Source organism: Myiozetetes cayanensis, unplaced genomic scaffold (assembly GCF_022539395.1).
Source record: "Myiozetetes cayanensis isolate MyiCay16 unplaced genomic scaffold, myiCay2020 scf5-8, whole genome shotgun sequence".
NCBI classification, from domain to species: domain Eukaryota; kingdom Metazoa; phylum Chordata; class Aves; order Passeriformes; family Tyrannidae; genus Myiozetetes; species Myiozetetes cayanensis.
Window position 1 is genome coordinate 43,860,165 of NW_026087742.1, and position 18,647 is coordinate 43,878,811.

The 18,647-nt window shown below is 42.4% G+C and overlaps 1 protein-coding gene across 1 annotated transcript in view; it reads right to left on the minus strand.

The window, feature by feature from the left end:
- Positions 1–8,030: 8,030 nt before the first annotated feature.
- The window catches only part of MICU2 (mitochondrial calcium uptake 2), a 142,171-nt gene continuing 131,554 nt past the window's right edge, over positions 8,031–18,647 (minus strand). Inside the window, exons 9-12 of the mRNA XM_050333174.1 lie at positions 14,166–14,337; positions 13,771–13,879; positions 11,206–11,363; positions 8,031–10,918 (exon numbers count right to left, since the gene is read on the minus strand). Coding sequence (XP_050189131.1) covers positions 10,814–10,918; positions 11,206–11,363; positions 13,771–13,879; positions 14,166–14,337 — 544 coding nt within the window. The 3' untranslated portion in view covers positions 8,031–10,813. The remainder of the gene's footprint in view (positions 10,919–11,205; positions 11,364–13,770; positions 13,880–14,165; positions 14,338–18,647) is intronic.

Consider the following 18,647-nt stretch of genomic DNA (forward strand, 5'->3'; position numbering starts at 1 on the left):
GGGCGGGCGGCGGCTGCAGCTCCGGCCGCCGCTGCGGAGCCGGCCCCGGGCGGGCCCTGGGCGGGCCGCAGTGGGCGGGAGAGGGGCGGCCCCAGCGCCCGCCACCGCCTCTTTCCCGGGGCCGCCGGAACGTCTCACAGGAGCACCCGCGATCGCTAGGGTTGGAAGGGGCCTCTGGAGATCATCCAGTCGAACCCCACTGCCAAGGCAGGGTCACCTGGGGCAGGTGACACAGGAATGGATCCAGGTGAGTTTTGAATGTCTCCAGAGAGGGATACTCCACGCCCTCCCTCGGCAGCCCGTTCCACTGCTCTGCCACCCTCAGTGTAAAGAAGTTCTTCCTCATGTTGAGGTGAAACTTTGTGTGTTTTAGTTTATGGCCATTGCTCTTCGTTCTGGGCACCACCAAGAAGAGTCTGGCATCTTGGCACCTGCCTGGCATCTGCCTCTTGCCGTCTGCCTTTGAGATATTTATCTGCATTAATGAGATCTCTTCTCAGTCTTCTCTGGACTAAACAGGCCCAGCTCCCACAGTCTCTCCTCCTAAGACAGATGCTCCAGTCCCTTTATCATCCGTGTGGTCATCCATTGGACCCTCTCCAGTAGCCCCTTGTCTTGTACTGAGGAGCCCAGAACTGGACACAGCACTCCAGCAGAGGGGACAGGATCACCTCCTCCGACCGGCTCGCCACACTCTTCCCGATGCACTTCGGGCTCCGGCCCCTATTCTCACAGGAGGGGTGTTCGCACCGGCCCGGCCGCTTCGGGGCGGGATCCTCCCCCAGCCATAAAAGCTGGTCTTAATGCTCACTTTTGCTCCTCTCCGCGGTCCTGGCCGGGCGGGCGGGGCGGTGTCGGGCACTAAGGTGGGGACGGGTCCGGGCAGTCGTGCCCGGGCGCTGCCGGGCTGCTGCCCCTCTCCGCTCACCGAGCACGTACAGCGCTCAAACAGCCTGTTGTGGTGCCTCAAAGTGATATTTATTTATAAATAACTTACTGCTACTTGTTTTATTGGCTGTTTTCTGAACGCCGGTGAGCGCCTGACGGCCGCGACCTCGGCGGGCACCGCCACCGGCGCTGCCTTGCGGGGCTCGGCCTCTCGAGCGCGGGTGTTTCCAACGCCTGAAATCTTTAGCCTTACTCTGGCATTGCTATCGGTGGGATCCCGGGGTCGGGACGGCTCCCGCCGTGACCCAAGTCCCCGCATCCCTCCCGGACCAAGGGGGTGCCCGTACCGGGACCGCCGCCCCGGCCCCGGGCCGCTCCCGCGGCGCTCTGGCGCCACCTGGCGGCTGCGGGAGGGGCCGCGCGGGGCCGAGCCGGGGCTGCCCTGCCCGGGGGGAACACACCCATCCAGGGATACCGATGATCCATAGGGCTACAGACCCGTCCAGAGGGCTACAGATGGGTTCACAGGGCTACAGACAGCATCCATAGGGCAAGGGGTGAGGTTGGAACCGCCCAGAGGGGCGCCCTGAAAGGAGAAGGCTCGGACAGAACAGGACGGGGAGGCTGGTGTGGGTGGGCAGGCAGGATCCAGGCGGTGTGGCCCGTGGTCCCAGTGAGCAACGGGAGGTGGTGTACGGAGAGTGTGGTGGGATTGCCTTGGCAGGGGCAGGGAGAGGGGCAGTTGTTTCAGCCTTGCTTGTTCACAGAATCAGAGACTCATCAAGGTTGGGAGAGACCTCAAGATCATCGAGTCCCAGTGTCAACCCAGCACCACCATTATTATTTGTAATCTCTCCTAATCACTCCATAATCACACATATCCCCAAGTGCCACATCCACTTGAACACTTTCAGAGATGGTGAATCCCCCACCTTCCTGGGCAATTTATTCCAGTGGCTAGCCACTCTTTCAGTGAAAAAAGTTTTTGTTCTAATATCTAATCTGAACCTCCCCATGCACAATTTAAGGCCATTTTCTCTTGTCCTCACCTGTTGATGAGTTGACAGAACAAATACTAAGAGGAGCGATCAGGAATTCAGAAGCCTGTGAGCTTTTTTGAGCTCCATCCCAGGAGGTGTCAAGGCCAGGTTGGATGGGGCCCTGAGCATGCCCGTGGCATGGCAGGTTTGAAACTAGATGATCTTTAAGGTCACTTCCAACCCAGCCCATTCTGTGATCCTCTGATCCTGTGAACAGCTAACAGGCAGGAGACACCCCAGCCAAATGGCCAAGCAGCAGCCTCTGTATGTGTGTGAATGTGTGTGTGTGTGTGTGTATGTTCGTCTGGCTATCAGAACAGAGGAGTGAAGTGGCAACCTCTGACCCTGAGATGTACAGAACTACTCAGAGCAGGGAGATGTGCCCAGGGACCATGGAAAGATGGAGATCAACTGGGATCAACTCTCAGTATACGGGCATGCTTGATGCATGGGAGCAGGATCTGGACGGTATGGAAAGGGATTACAAAATTGTATGTAGGGGCTGTTGAAGAAAGAGATTGCAGGAGAGGGAGAGAGTTGATGGAACAACTTGGGTTGTTCTGGTGGAAGAGCCCATTCCCAATGGAGAGTAGTATTGTGAGGGAGGAGCAACTGGCTACACAGACAGCATCTTGGTTTTGGGGCCTAGTCACTCTCAGGAAGTACTGACAAGGGTAGAGCAGTTTGGATTTAATGTGAACTATTATAGTCTTGGTCTGATGTGCTGTTTAGCACATCGGGGATATTGTTAAAGTATTCCAGTTCCTCTAATCTTCATTAACTGTGGCACCTGGGGACATGGTTGAGTGGTGAAGATGGCAGTGCCGGGGTTATGATTGGACTTGATGAACTTAGAGGTCTTTTCCAATGTTAATGATTCCGTGATTCTGTTTCTTAAAGGTGTCAAAACATGCCACAGCTGCTGGCATGTGTTTTACCTCAAGATCTCATGGGACTTCTAACATTTGGCCTCTAGACAATGGGAAGAGATTTAAATGCTTGGTGTCCAAATAATGAGTACTTATTAATAGTCCTTTTAGAAGTAACTGGTTTACCTTAGTTTGATACTTGTGGATATTTGTGCGTTTAATCATTTAATTGCTGTGTTAGTTTCTTTGTAGTGTATTCAGTGAATAAACATTGTACTCCCCAGCCTGCAATCTAAAGGTAAGGGAGCTGGACCTGGGAAGTAAGGTTACAAAGTGCTTTTACCAAGTGTGTGCTGTGTGTGGGTGGCTGTTACTGTGCACACACCCTCCACTTGGCCGTGCTCCCACCAGCTTTCCTGACAAAATCCCGTGACTCTTCACAAGAAGCACAGTTCCTAACATGAAGACTAAACAGTGCAGTCATGAATAAAAACAGGCTTAGCCAGCAAACGGTTCACCCTGCTAGGGAAGATGAGGTGATCAAACATGATGCTCCCTACCCCAGTCTTCCTCGCTGATGCCAATTCCAGTTTCACCCCCAGGGGCATCAGTGGAGCCATATGCATGCTGACATTACCCCCTTGTAGCATGTGTCCATGCTGAGCTGCAGGAACAGCCACCGTGTGTGGTTTGGGTGGAGTCTGATGCTGGCAAAGCTGGAAGCCGTGACATGGCCAGGATTTCAGTTCTGGGTCGGACAGATGCCTTGGGTAGGACAGAAAGCCAGTGACAGCTGCATAAACCTAGGACAGGACAGACTATTTTTCACCAGCTATTATCCAGTAATATTTCTGTGAAGTGTTTCCATAATGACAGGAACTGAAGTGAAACTGAATTAAACAAGGACAACATCAAGGTCGTGAGGTGGCAGAGAGGGATTATTTATCCCCAGACAGTCCCCCCCTGTTGAGTTCTGCTGCATGAGGAGCCTTGGCACAGCTGTCAGGAACTAATATCTTCCACTTCTGAAAGCCACCTGGGACGTCTCTACAAGGACCTCTTGAGAAGAAAACATCTCCTTGGATAGAAGCCAAGCAGGATGAAGGAAACTCCGCTAGAAATCACCAAGGGCCTGTCTGGTTTCAAATGGCTGCAGTGCAGCTTGTGCAAACTCTGCTGCCTCAGATGTGGGGAGGGACGAATGATGACATTTGCAGCAGACTCTGGGAAGCTGAACAGCAACTGAGAATGCCGTATAGGAATGGATGCTCACCACACTCACACTGGATCCCAGGACTGTCAAATAGCGAAAAAAAGTGCCCCCTGTCCATTTTCACATCACACCTCCATTTCTGGCTGCCCACTTGCTTTAGCCACAGAAAAAAAATGCATAAGAGAAGTGAAACATTTCCCTTTGCAGCCTCAGCACCAGTTAGGGTCTATTGCATAGTCTTCCTGATGTTTGTGGGTCCTAGAGCAAGACACTGCAAACACTCCAGTTTTTCAGAATTTTTCTCTTTACTATTTAGACCTTATAATCTACAATAATTTCATCTCCTTTTTGCTTCTGTATTTTTTTCCTCTCAAAGTAGCTCATCTTGAATTCCAGAAACATGCAATCCCCAGGCAGAAGCATCGCAACAGCCTCTTAGATGGACACTGATGCAAAATGATCACTTGTCTCATTAGGAATTCTATTTCTTATAGCATGAGACAAATCAATTTTTTGGAGGCTTCATGTTTCTGATGTAGAAATAAAACCAACTGAGATTGTGTAAGTATTTGCTCTTCACATTCCAGTTAAGCTCATGTAATCTTGTACGCACTAACTGCGAGTGACTAGTTGCCCTTGCCTGTGTTAGGTCAAATTTATAAATTGTGAAGATACGTTTTTGGTCAAACAGCATTTTGAAAAATTTAATTTCAGCCATATTGATTTATTCCTTGCTTTCCTACTTTACTTTTGTTCAGTGATATTCATGTTCCCTAAATTTTTCATTTACTCTAATAGCATTTTGTTTCTTTTAGTAGCTTTGTTTCTTTTAACTTTAGCACCTATAATTTAATTAGTCTCCTTTTCTGAAGATTAGTGGCGATGCATCACATTTTCAATAGAAAATGTAATCACCTACCCTGTTACTCATCTGCTGTTACTCTAGGAATGCCTTCTGTGCATTATTTAAGAGATATACACATTTTCAGTAATGTTTGCTCATTCCAGTAGTATCAGTTTCAAAATAGATTAAATCACAGTTAGATGCCACATAATTAAAAAAAAAAATCTGTTTCGGGAAAAAGAGATATTTTAAAAACACTTTATTGGCAAGTGTTAAATTAAAACAACTGGTTTTCTTGGGGGTGATTTAGAGCTACCAGTTGCTCCATGGGGTAATATTAAAACTGACAAATTTCCTCTAAAGCAGTGGACCTGAGACATACAGTGTTGTGGTGCAACACCTCTGTAGTACATCCTTTCTCCAGGAAATTGCTCACTGGATGGTTCTGATTTCAGAATCTACTTCCATTAGGTCCAAATTCACAACAGTTTTAAAACAACTCCTTTCTGTTTTCACCCTTCACATAAAATAGCACATCAATTTCACAACAAACGGCCAAATGCAAGTACTTGTATCTGGGGGCCATTAAAAACAATGAAGAAAGGTGGTATTCACAAAGTACAGGTTTAGCCCAGTGAGGTAAATCTTCTGTGTGCCCTTTGCAGTCATGGAGAACAGCCAGGCAGGCCCTCCAGAGGATGTTTCAGAGCAGAGCAGCTAGCTCGTGCCTGAAATCACATAAGAAGAACCCCCATGGAATATCCCTCCTCCCAGCCTTACAAACCTGTGTGTCTGAAACGTGGCCAACATACTGCCCATCATAAACAGCTTTCTGCAAGGGGCCATGTCCATCCTCCCACAGCCCGTTGCCTTGCATGTTACTTTCACCACCTGATCAGCATGGAAAGGGAGCCCACCCTTGGAGGCAGGAGAGAATCCTAGAATTGTTTAGGTTGGACAAAACCTCTGAGATCATTGAGTCCAACACAGCATTGCAAAATCCAGCACTAAACCAATGTCCCCAAGTGCCACTGAAAAGACATCTACATGTCTTTTCACTGCCTCCAGGGATGGGGACTCAACCACTCCTCTGGGCAACCTATTTCAGAGCTTGACAACCCTTTCTGTGAAACAATTTTCCCTAATATCCAACCTAAACTCACACTGGATACATAGGTGGGGAAAACCATGGCTTTTTGCTTTTCAGGGCATGAGGTGTTCTAAAAAGCCTGCAGGTGGGTGCACTGTTGAGCAGGCTCCAGGGGAATGCTGGCATGCAGGAGCAGCAGCCTGGCTCCTGAGGACAGTGAGCAGAGAGCTCTGTGCTAGGGCACTCCACTTAATGAACTGAAAACATTATTAACTAAGCCAATACCACCAGCCTAATGGAAAATCTGTCTCTGCATCTGTTGCGCAATTTTTAAGATGATCGAACCAACTAGGAACGGTTTAATCAAAAAAGCCAACAGGAAACCTTCAAATAGCAGGAGAGTGAAGAGATGCATATGTTTGCTGATTTGTTTTGTGCATGGTCAAGCCTCTCAGGTTTCCTGTCCTGCAAAGGGCTTTCTGCTTCTTCTTGGGTGACATCTTCAGTTTCTGTAGGAGCTTCTGGTGGCCTAACAGTGTCTGTCTACATCCACCACATTTATCTTCATGCTTCCCTTGTGACCAGCTGTTGTTTTGTCATCTTGGATCTCACAAATAATGACCACAGCATCATTTGGACATGTGTTTTCTGTTTAGAACGACTGAAGATTTTTTCCTGCATTGGAGAAGTTTCCTGAACCAGTTGTGACTGTTCCATAGGAAACATTAAAACTGAAGGGATGAGACATACTTGCACCCTCCTGTGCAAACTCTTGCCTGAGAAGAAAATGTATTTTTAAATTTTGATGTACATTTATTAATCCATTTCTATGTTTTAGTCAAAGTATGGTCAATATACCTGAAATTTATAATATTTCTAAGGAACAGGGTTGTTACCATTCTAGTCCTTTATTGGGCAGTGATCCTTTTTCATTTTCCACACTGAATACAAAACCACAATCCATGGATCTGGCTTTGTTTGTCTGACTGTCTTGTCTCTGCTTTGTAAGTAACTGAATCATAATCTGTAAACTTTTCAGAGCCAAGACATGGTCTGGTATCTACATCCAAAACTCCATGAGTTCTGAGACACCTGAAGTCCAGACACAGAACATTTAAAATTCCTAAAATGATAAAGACCTTACATATTCTCCACCAAAAGCTTGAAATTAGGAATGAATGTATTGTTCGTCCTTTGGATAACATTTGCTCAACTGACAAGCCAACAGATCCTGACGATACCCGAGTTCAGATCAGGGTGTTTCCAGGCATGATCCGTGGCGACCCACCTGAACTCTGCAACAAGACAATACACCAAAGGAGATTGAGTAATTCAGAGATTTGCTTTTGCTGCAGCTGTGATAAAGCTTTTCTTTTTCAGTTCTTCTTTGCAGAATGTGTAGTCCTAATTGTTGTATATTTTGTCAAAACCTGCCAACTTGGTTTGAATCCAGAGGGAGTTTTGCTTTTAGAAAAAGGCTTGTACAAATTAAGTTGCTGGAATTAATTTCTAGAAACAGACAATGAGTTTCTGTTAGTTCTAGTATATCACACTGCATTTTTGCCTTTGCTTCCTTTGGAAGTGAAGAATAAATGGTTCTTAAGCAAGTATCTTAAACTAACTAAACTGAAATGTATAAAGTATTGTTATGGGGATACAACAACTAAAATTTTATAAATGAGTTGTATGCTGTGAATGACTGCACTCGCCCTTGTGTCTCCTTTTGAAATACATTCAATCAACTTTTGAGACTTCTTCAATGTGCAATGTATTCACTTTATTCCACATGTGGAAAATTTTTTAGAAAAATTAATTTTATTTAGTTTTTCTATATATTTCTGTTCAGAGGATAAGTTTCTAATTTTAAAAGAGTCATAGTTGATGTGTTTAGTAGATTGGCAGTTGGCATAAACTTTTAACAAAACTGTGTTGCGTAATGGTGACACACAGGTTGCAAATACCATACAGTGACTAAAAGGAACTAAAACACTGAACGCTAAAACTGTGATGCATTCTTTAAAAGGCAGTGTTTATCGAAACACTTGCATAAAGAGCTCTTTCAATTAAAGATATAAAAAATGAGAAATTCCTTTAAGACTGTTTTATAAAGCATTTTAGTTAAGACAAATAACAATAAACTATAAATTAAACACAGGCCTCTTCAAGCCTGATGGACAAGTCATCCTTGGCCTTCAAAGAAGTTCCTTCCTGGCGGCACTTTCGGGGTAACTTCTGAAAATGATTCATAAATCTATTTTAATTCTTAATCAATCTTTTAATTTCTTTTTTTTTTAAAACTACAGACATCAAATTAATTTAAACAACAAGCATATCTCTTTTCTTTTTCCTCTGAACTTGACACCAAAGCTTTTGATAAAAAATAAAACTTGAAATCCCATTTTTAGTAACAGCTGAAAGCACATACTGCTCATTGCACAAACCTAGACACAAATGAGTATTGAGGAATTAAACTTCTAGATACACTAAAGCTAAATGAGTTGATTTTTCCAAAAGAAAGCCAAAGAAAAAACTTCTAAGAAGCAAGTAATTAGTAAACAAAGGAAACCACAAAACCAGTAACAAACATCATAAACCTATTAACTTCACACAGACTAAAATGTTGACAAATAATCTCCATTCCAAAGTAATAACGATTTGCCAAAATACCAACAGCAACAAATAAAAGGTAGCCTTACATTAAAGTCAGAGCTGGCACAAAGCACACTTTGGGGGAACACACATACACACACAGAGCTCTGAAGTTCTTTCTCAGTTGTGTGCTATTTTTGATTATTTGGTGACGCACAGGCTGGCTGCGGTGCTGCGGTGCCAGTGCCCCTGCCCCAGCTTTGCTCCCATTAGCTACCTCTTAGTCTTAGCTCCCATCATCAAAAGCAACAAGCAGCTTCCAAACACACAAAGTAAACCAGCCATCTGATATTTTCCTGCATGAGTTCAGTTTGAGAGGAGGAGGCTGAGGTGTAGCAGTAGCATTTGGATCGCTTCTAAATTGTTTATTTCATTTGGATTGTTTCCTGGGGGAAAAGGGATCCTTTGTGGTCACTGGTGCCTGATCTTCTAGCCAGTCTCAGTATGCCCCCATAGGCATGCTCTCGTTGTGGGTTCATGTTCAAAGATGACAGGAATACAAGCATTTTTCCCTTAACACTATTTAAATCAAAGCTCCAAGCTGAGGCCGTGGATGGAAGAGGTGCTTTGCTGGCTTCTTGCTCCGTTCCTTTGGAGACCACCATGCCAAGGCTCACGCTGTAGGGCTTCTCCTCAGCACAAAGCTGCCTGACAGCTACCAACACACCAAACACACTCTCTGTAATCTCAGTACACCTTAGGTGGGATCTTTTTGGCATCCCAGTGCATCCTCTCCTGTCCCTCCTCCAAGGGGACATGCTCTGATGTCTTATCTATCATAGAAGTTTCCCCTTTTTTCAAGACTCACCCCACCAAAATCCAAAGAAATCACAACAAAACACCTCCTGTTGAGCTTATTTACAACTTTGAGAACAACATATGCAAAAAAGGAATGGATACTTCCTCACTGACTGGTGAGATTTCTTGGTTGTTTCTCGTGAGACATTTCCCTAGTTCACCTTTTGAGTCTATTATCTCTGTTATCACAAACCTGTCTTGAAGATTAAGCTCTCACTCCAGCCAAGACAAGTCAGACAACTGAGAGGTGGAAAGAGGAAGAACCTTTACAGATAAGTCTATCTCCCATACATAGTAGCCAACCAGGAAGAGTGATCTGGAGCTAGGACTTTCGGCTCCTGAAACTGTAAGAAAAACAAAACATGTAACGTGCACACCTGTGTACACAGAGATGCACATTACATTACAGCTAAAAAATGTTCATCTGTAATTGCTAAATGTTAGTTCTGATTTGTTCCTTGTTTTGCTGTTTAAGATCTTAGGTCTAACTTCGCATTTGGAGTAATAAACACTTGTATTCACTTTTTCATTGGACTCATCCCCCAACACTTGTTTATTATAACCTTGAATTCCTGAGATACTGCAGCATTCCCTGTCACAACCTTTAGTAAGATAAAGCAACTATTTGTTACACGTTCATCTTCCACAATATAATTAGAGTAAAATAGTTATGAGTCAAATTGTAGCTACCACTGCTTATGATAGAATGAGGATTTTTGCTTCTCATTTTTAGTATTTGTTGAAGAGGCCTGAGAGAGTTCGATGCACATTCACTGATCAACGTACAACTTTTAAAGCCTGAATCAACAGTCTTGTATTTCCAGTTTAATTGTCATGATTAATCATCATGAAGGTAGACAAACCAGACATCCACACAGGATCTGGTGGGATCAGGCACCAGGAACCTGCACATGAACAGATCACAATAATGAGAGAGTGAACCACGTGAATTTTCCTTTTTCATACAGGATAACTTGAATTAAAACGTGTTGTGCCAGTGATTTTGCCTTTTGGACCTCTGCCCTTGCCAGAGAAGGAGAACTGCTGTGCTAGTGGCTAACTGAGATGACGTTCACTCCTTCAACAGGAGATGATACTACTGCTGTGATGTTCCTGCCTGGGGTCACTATTAAATCCTGTGTATTCTGTGCCCTACAGTGCAGGGTCAGAGTCCACAGAGCAGTAAATGGCATTATTCCCTAGAACAAGAGTGCTTCCGTATGGAGGTCAAAAGTGATAATAGTTCTGTAAACCAAACTGATTGCACTGGAACTGGATAATAAGATTATTGCATTAGAGTCTGGGTTGATTAAACTTTAACTATGGTTAAAAAAGGAGTATTTTTGATCCAGCTGTTATATAAACAGGACAGACAAACTCCCCTAAATAACAACACTTATAACAAAAGAACAACGGACTGCTTCAAAAAGGACTTTTCCCAGTTTGCTTCCACACTTCTTTGGCGCCTTTAATGCTTTCTCTTTTCACACACTTCCAGTAACCTTGAATGCCTTGCTGTTGCGGTACCTGTTAATAAAGTTAGAGTGTGTTTAGCATTTACACAAAGAAGACTCCTATTCCCAGATTATGTAAATACAATATGTAATGCTGTGCTGCTGCTTCCGTAGTTCACATGTGTAATAACAAGTTCTTGGTGGCAGCACTCCTCCCAGATTCATATGCAGTAAGGAATATCCAGTTTAAAATATATATTTTTTTCCTATTCATTAAGTCTACTTCTTTTCTACAAGTGTTTACAAGATAGTTGTAGCAATTGTCTGTGGTATTTAAAAACAATTAAATCAGCTTGTTACCCTCAAACCTCGATGAATTCGGTTCCTCAGGACTCCAAGAAACTCGCTGTGGCTGAGGCAGTCATCTCCATCGAGATCAAAAATCTTGAAGATGGTATCCAGAACATTATCTGAGAGTTCTTGTCCTGTTGCCACCTTCACTGCTCTCTTGAACTCAGCTAGTAAAGACATAATATTACATCACAGCTGACTGTGAACTTGTAAAGAAAATTAAAAGCATATAATTTACAATATATACATTTACAATGTCTCATGGGTATCCTAAGTGGATGACTTGGGATGTGTGAACTACTAAACTATTAGGAGGTCTCAGTTCATGTGTTCTTGAGCTTGCTTCATCTTCTGTAACACTACCTTTATTAATTTTATGATAAACTTTTGAAATGCACTACTTCTCAAGTAACAGTAATAATTTTTTTCTAGAAATAGCTGCATGCTAAAAACTTACATACTTTTGGCTGCTACCTGTGCATAGGGAGGATAACTTGCCTTACTATGATCTCATAAAAAACCCTACCATTTTATCTCAAACCAGTTTCACGCCAATTCATTCTGCAAGAAAACTCTTCTCCTCAGAGAACAGTATTTTATGAGATAAAATAAAAACTTCACCTCAACCAAAAATCTCCTCAGCAACTCTGTAGAAACACAGACCATCAAATGGTCAACATGCTTCTTACAGCACATGGCTTTATATACCTGCAGTTCTGTTTTTTAAAGAAGCAGGCTACCTTCTCTTAAAATATGGTTGAAGAGTTTATGGGGATTTGTGGCAGAAAAAGCCAGCACATCTCTCTGAAGATCTACTTTTGTCTTCAGCTTTTTTGCCTCTGTCTTTACACTGCCATGTGCCCTACAGAAATAACCCACTATCCCCACTTTTGGTGTACAGAATTTGGAGTTTTGACTCAAGGAAGATGATGAAATATAGGGATGCTGTAAAACAGCAGATTGTAAGAGTGAAAGGACTGTTGTTTATTACAGTAAGCACAATCCCAACATATGAACTGGCTGCATTTCTGAAGGCATCATGAAAGTGTGAATTTCAAGAAGGGACTGGAGGTTATTAAAGTATAGCAGTATTGTAGATTATTACAGCAAGTTGTCCAATGAAGTCATAAATATAGTATTAACATGGTTCTGCTTTCAGAAACAAGTGCTTTTTATAGATAGTGCTATAAATATGATTAGTTCTGAAGCTTACTAAAGGAAATAGCATTCCTAACTTAGCTCTCATCTTTATCTCTTTCAACAATTCCTAACGTAATAAATGTAGAATTTACAGTTGCTTTAAATAAAATTTAATTGAAAATCCTTTTGCAAGAGGATATACCACAATTTGAAAAGGACATGACATATTGGATGATTATAGTAGAGTCTTAATTTTGTCTTTTGAAACATGTTAACTGTTTCATTTCTTGATGCTAAAGTCAAATCCAGACACAGAAATGTACTTTTTTTTGGAATATAACAAGAAATGAAAAAAGGAGAAAGATCTACAACAGTGGAGTATAATAATCTTCAAACTAAGAAGGGCCATCTTATCTGGGAGAAAAGATGAGTTGTGAACTCAGAAGAAAAAGAAGTCTAGAATAAAAAAGAAGGACTAAATCACTGTCTTATTTCTAGATCAATATTCATATGTGTGTGAATACACACATGTACACACATGCAAACAGCAAGACAAAGAATTTAGTGAGATTCAGGAAAGGATTAGAGATGTAGAAATGTAACATCTGTGAGTTACCTCAGCATCTGACTGCTTTTGATCACAATGTGGTTCAGTGCATAAACAGAGTCACAACTGCTTGTTGGTTAGGAACGAGTTTTTACAGGGAAAAACCTTTAGAGTCAACACCAGCTGATGGCCTCATTATCCTTTGGCACTTAAAAATGGGATACTTAACAGAGAACTGAGTTAAACTCTTGCATCTCACTTATGACTATTATTTCACCATTAATTCACCCTCTTTCCTCTCCACTCTTTGTATGCCTTGTGCAAATAAAATCTGTCTCCCACCACAGAAGAAAAATGTTGTTAAACCAGACTGAGGAGAACCATGAATTCAGCTGGAACAGAAGCACATGATGGAAGAAAAGAAGCTGAGGGAGCTGGGAAGACCAGAAGTGTAAGGGAATCTTGCTCCAGCCTTCAACTGCCTCAAAGGGTTTATAGAGTAGACAGTGCCCCATTTTCTCAAAGGTGCACAGAGGTAAGACACAATCACTGTAAATTGCAGCAAGGGTTTGACACAGAAGAGGAAAATCTCCATGATGAGAGTAGATAAGCACTAGAACAGTCACCCACAGAGGCTACAGAAGTGAAACTTCCTGAAGGCTGGACTAACTAGTGATGAGAGTCAGAAGTTGTAAATCCCACAGTTTTGGCCTTTTTTGGTTCAAATTCCATCCAAGCACCTCTCTCTCAAGAATGTGTAATTCTCCTGCCACCTTCTCATATCTCCCTCACGTTTTTTCACGTGAGCCCACCAAATATTAATTCCATAAAAAAATGCATTTTTTTTTCTTTTAAAAAAACCCAAACCAAAGGTGTACAGCACTTACCCCGTTTCACAGGACGATTTGCTACAGTAAACATCTGCATGGCGATGGAAAAGTCTTCCAGGTTATTCGTAAACTTGCAGAAAGTCTTGAATTCTTCCAAGCTGATGTTCTAGAGTATCACAGAATTCAGGTGATATATATTGAATAATACATTCAAATCCCAATAATTCTATTTCATTAAATCAGGTAGGAGTTAGTGTTTAGGTGCGATTGCCTACTCATTGTCAGTACTTGATTTCTCAGCTATCAAATTATCAGTCCCTATTTGCATAAAATTCAAGGGCTGCAGTAACTCATTTGTTAACTAGTTACCTTATTAGATACTCACATTCAATGAAAATATGTACATACAAAGAAGGAAGCAAAGCAAAGCAGAGCAAGCTTTGGGTACCAACCTCTCCCGCCTCAATTCTGTCTTTCACATTCTGCCAGTAAATTTCATTGTTGTCCTCATCAGTGAAGTACAGCAACCATGCCGCAAAGTCTTCTTTCCTCATGACGTTCAAACCCTTTGAAAACTTTATGAATTCCATTTCTTGGACTTCCGTTTGCAGATTTTCCATGAACCTGTAAGTGTAAGCAGATATAATCCAACAGTTTATATCCGCATCACTGTATCACTACACTACCCCGGCTACTAAATGCAGTAGGCAGTGTCTCTGAACTGGAGACGCACCAACACCGTTGTTTAAAACACCGCTGCTTTGATTTTACCGGCGCGTGTGGATTAATTCCCAGGGCTGCATTTCCACAGCGGCACCAGCAGGGCACGCTCTCGGCCCGCACAGGTGGCTGCCGCCAGGAGAACTTGCCAATGTCATCTAGTTTTTACCAATGTTTAAAAACGCACTGATAAGGAGATAAAATAACTGGTAAGGCAGCAGCATAATGAATGGATGAAAAGGGACATGGTAACTAAAGGCCTGACACATGATTTATGAGATTTCATATTAATAGGAGAGGAATGACAGGGTTGGAAAGTGCCTAGAAAGATGAGGCCCTAATAATCACCAAGGTGAAAGAAAAGAGGAAACTTGAAATCATCACTACAGGAGAAGATGACTGAAAGCCTCAAAGATTATAACTGCATACAGAGGTTTGGCAAATCAGTTCTGCACTCACTAGAGGATGGATTAGAGAGGATTATAATTCACATGTACAGAGTTCAGAAGAGCAGAGAAAATGATGTTGCAGGAAGGTAAGAAGAGAACTGGCTGAAAAAAGAAAGGGTGAACATCAAGGTTTTTTAGAGATACCCACTCATTTGGGAAGAAAAGTATCACAAGAAGCAAGTATAGGTACATAGCTGGAACTGTAAGGAGAGTTGGAGCTTTGAGTTTCCCCAGTTTGGTCTACATGGCCATTAATTCCCATTAATTTATTCTGGCTAATATTAATTTTGAAAAAGCAAAAAACAATATTGTGTGATCCATCTGATAACTTCCACTTCAGAAATGGGGCAATCCAAAAACAAGTGATGTTTTTTAAATAAAGGCTTTTTAAAAACAGTGGTGCTTGCCAGAGTACTTTTAGTATTTTGAAAGAACCCTGCTTTATTGAGTTGCAGAAATTATTGACAGGAGAGAATGAAATACTCCTACACTGGGATGAAGCAATTAGTTGGAGAAGAGGACAGCTAAGGGTCTGTGTAGCCAATATCAGCAGAGGCTCATTTGCTCATCAGTGTTTGCACGGCCTCACTGGGTTTGAATTCTTTCCCTTGAAATTAAGGCATTTTAGTCCACACAGCTATCTTTAGTTCTTTAATGAGATCACTTGGACAATTAGTAGCTCGAAGCTCTGTGAAGTCTGTAAGGGCTTAGCTGAAGACTGCTGTTGTGGCATAAGAGCTCTCTCTTGAATTTTTTCTTCTAATAGATAGAGCTGCACGTGCAAATGAAGGGCAAACAAATGCTTCACAGCTCAGGACATGCAGGTAAAACGAAAGCCTTATAGCGGAGATGATTTTAAGTTTATGATTTTAAGTTTCAGGCTAGAGTTTAAGTAGGGTAATACTGAGGGGGGTACAATATGCTCTCACATTTTATTCATGTATTTTTCTGGTCTAGTAAAGGGGGGTTACAAGACTCTCACAGTATAGTCAAACACTTAAGGTATACTCCTCCAGAGTCAACCTTAAGACCTGACGCACTTTCAACTCCCCCGACTCTCCCTCTCACAAGGAGATGAAACACCAGAGGACCAGTTAGTGCCACTAGTGTGACCGGGCAGCCCCTTGTCTTGTAGACCAGCAAGAGCTGACTTCCACAGCTGGCACTCTTCTCTTTTCAAACCCAGCTCCTTTAACTCACGAGGACACTGTCTCTGGCCAGCACCGCAGTCAGCATGTGCCGGGGAGACCAGCCCGGCTGCAAGTGTTGGCACAAGTGGCCCTGCTGCACCCACAGCTTGCAACAGTCCCCCTGGGTCCTGGGAAGGGAGGCTGAGGTGCAGGGGCAGAGAACAGCATGGACCTGGCATGTGGACCAGGCACGGAGTCAGTCCAGCAGAGACTGACTAGGGCCACTTGGCTGCATTTTGAGAGTGGCCATCACGGGTAAGGAGTAGGTGGCATCTGGGATGTGTGGCTTGTACTTAGCTGGAAGTCACTGTGCTGAACAGTATCTCTGAGTGTAGTTTCTAAGCCTTGTAATGTCTGGTCTGGGGGAAGAAAACTGCTGAAAATGACATCACTTACAGAAATACGCCTAAAACCTGGATATAGGGAAACAAGACACTATGTTTTATTTTCTTGGCTTTTAATCTATGAAAGGTAGATACATTTTGCAACAGACCTAAGGTCTTGAGCTATTTATCTTGGGGAGCTAACTCACTCTCATTTGCTTTACTGGTCAGTAGCCACAGGTGATGACACACAGAAACATACTCTTCCACCTTTTCTGAATATTGCATTTCCTTAAGTAGAAAAGCCTTGGTGACCTGCCCTCTAGCCAGACCCAATAAAGGCAGGAGAGCTGAAAGATCAATGACTTCTACAAGATAAGGAAGGAGCATGTGGCCCACCAAGCTGCACACATCAGCCAGCTGAAAGGGGCAGCAAAGCCAGAGCAGAAAGTGAAGGTTTTGGCTGTGGCATTTTTGACACACACGTGGTTCTTCACCCTCTTCTAATCAAAGTTCATTTCAACTTGTAGGCTTGCTCCTGGCAAGCCAGAGTGGGAAGATTTCCTGCTGTATCAAATGCTACTCAGAGTACCAGCTGAAATGGGCAATTTTAAATTTATGTGATAGTTCCCCATATTAAAAAAATTAAAATACTGTGAATCATCGCATCAGCATTCTAGGTCATTCTTATTCCCAGATGTGAGAGTTAAAAATCCTAATGAGTTTTTTTTTCAAGTGAAAGTTATTATAAGTTATTAAAAATAACTTTCTGGTTAGGAAGTAAAACTGGATACATAAATGTCAAGACACCACTAGGAATACTTGCTTTTATATCTTTTGGATCACAGTGCAATGAGTTTCAGCTGGAAAATCCTCAAAAATTTATCCAGATATTAGGAAAAACAAGCATAGGAATGAAATTCCTGCTCTCCCAAAGTCAGTGGGAACTTGACTGGGAACATTGAAGGGAGTCAGAATTCAACTACAAGAACAGGATTCTGATTGTAGATCTGCTCTACAATTAAAAAATAATTGCACTGGGAATACTCTTACGTTGGTTGAAAATAAAAGCAAACCCTAAGTTTCCAAATAAAAATGAAAGGCAAACTGTAAATTTATAAGATGGGGAAAAGGCTGAGAACAGACAGTACTTTCTTCAAGATAACCCATTTTATGCACACTCTCTAAAACACCCACATTGAAGGCCAATGGCCAAATTCCTTATCGTGCTACAACAGCATCCAGAAACCTTATCAGGACTTATCCCTCATTTTGTAATGTGCTCTACTATAGAAAGAGGGAGTCTCTCAAGACTTTTTGGCAACTCAGCTTTAATGGTGTTAAAGCACCACAAATAGAAGTGAAAACGTAATAAAAGCAGGGAGACCTCAGGAATGCAGCTATTCCCCCTCCAGCTGGAGAAGTGCTACCATTGTATTCTTTACCGAACACAAAATAGTAGAATGACACATTAAAGGAAATGTTTCCACCTCTTGACCTGAACAGTCTGTGCAGAGCTTTAACACTCTAGTACAGATCTGAGCAGTTCTTGTTGCGCTGATTTGTAGGAAGGAAACTTAACAACAGAGATAGTGGTGGATATAACACCCCTGCATTTATACCCTGCTTTGGCTCCTCTTTGGACACTGAAGTCCTTTTGAAGAATTGGTAACTCCCTCTGCACCAAAAGGCTGTTGCAAACCAGCTGAGAGTTGCCTTTTTGCTATCTGACTCAAACAACAATACAGAAAATATCATAAAGGCTTGACATTAACCTTCGGAGAACATTTAGATCTATGCTCATAAATTCAGTTTTGCAAGCATTAAGACAGTTAATCAATCTCACCATTTTCAGAATTACAGACAAACCCCTCTTTGATTTACTATCATCATAAGTATTTCTAAACCAACCCTTTCATTTATAAGCACTGTGTAGAAACTAATCAAGCTATTCTTTTGCTAAGTATATAGGAAAGGAAGAAATAGACTTTTCTCAACCTCTTTCCTAAGTATTTGGGAGATATTCAGATTGAGTTATGATAGGAATATCATGAAGCCAGATTTTGTTGCTGTCTCCACCTCCTCGCTGCCTGATCTTGGTTGCACTAGAAGGTCTCAAATGAAATGTACCAAGGAATTTCAAATACTGAAGAAAAGAAACAGGGTAGGCAGGGAAAAGGCATGATTTGTGCATGGTTATACAATTTGTGACCTTCAAGCTAAAGCAGAAATAAAAAAGGGATCACTATTAA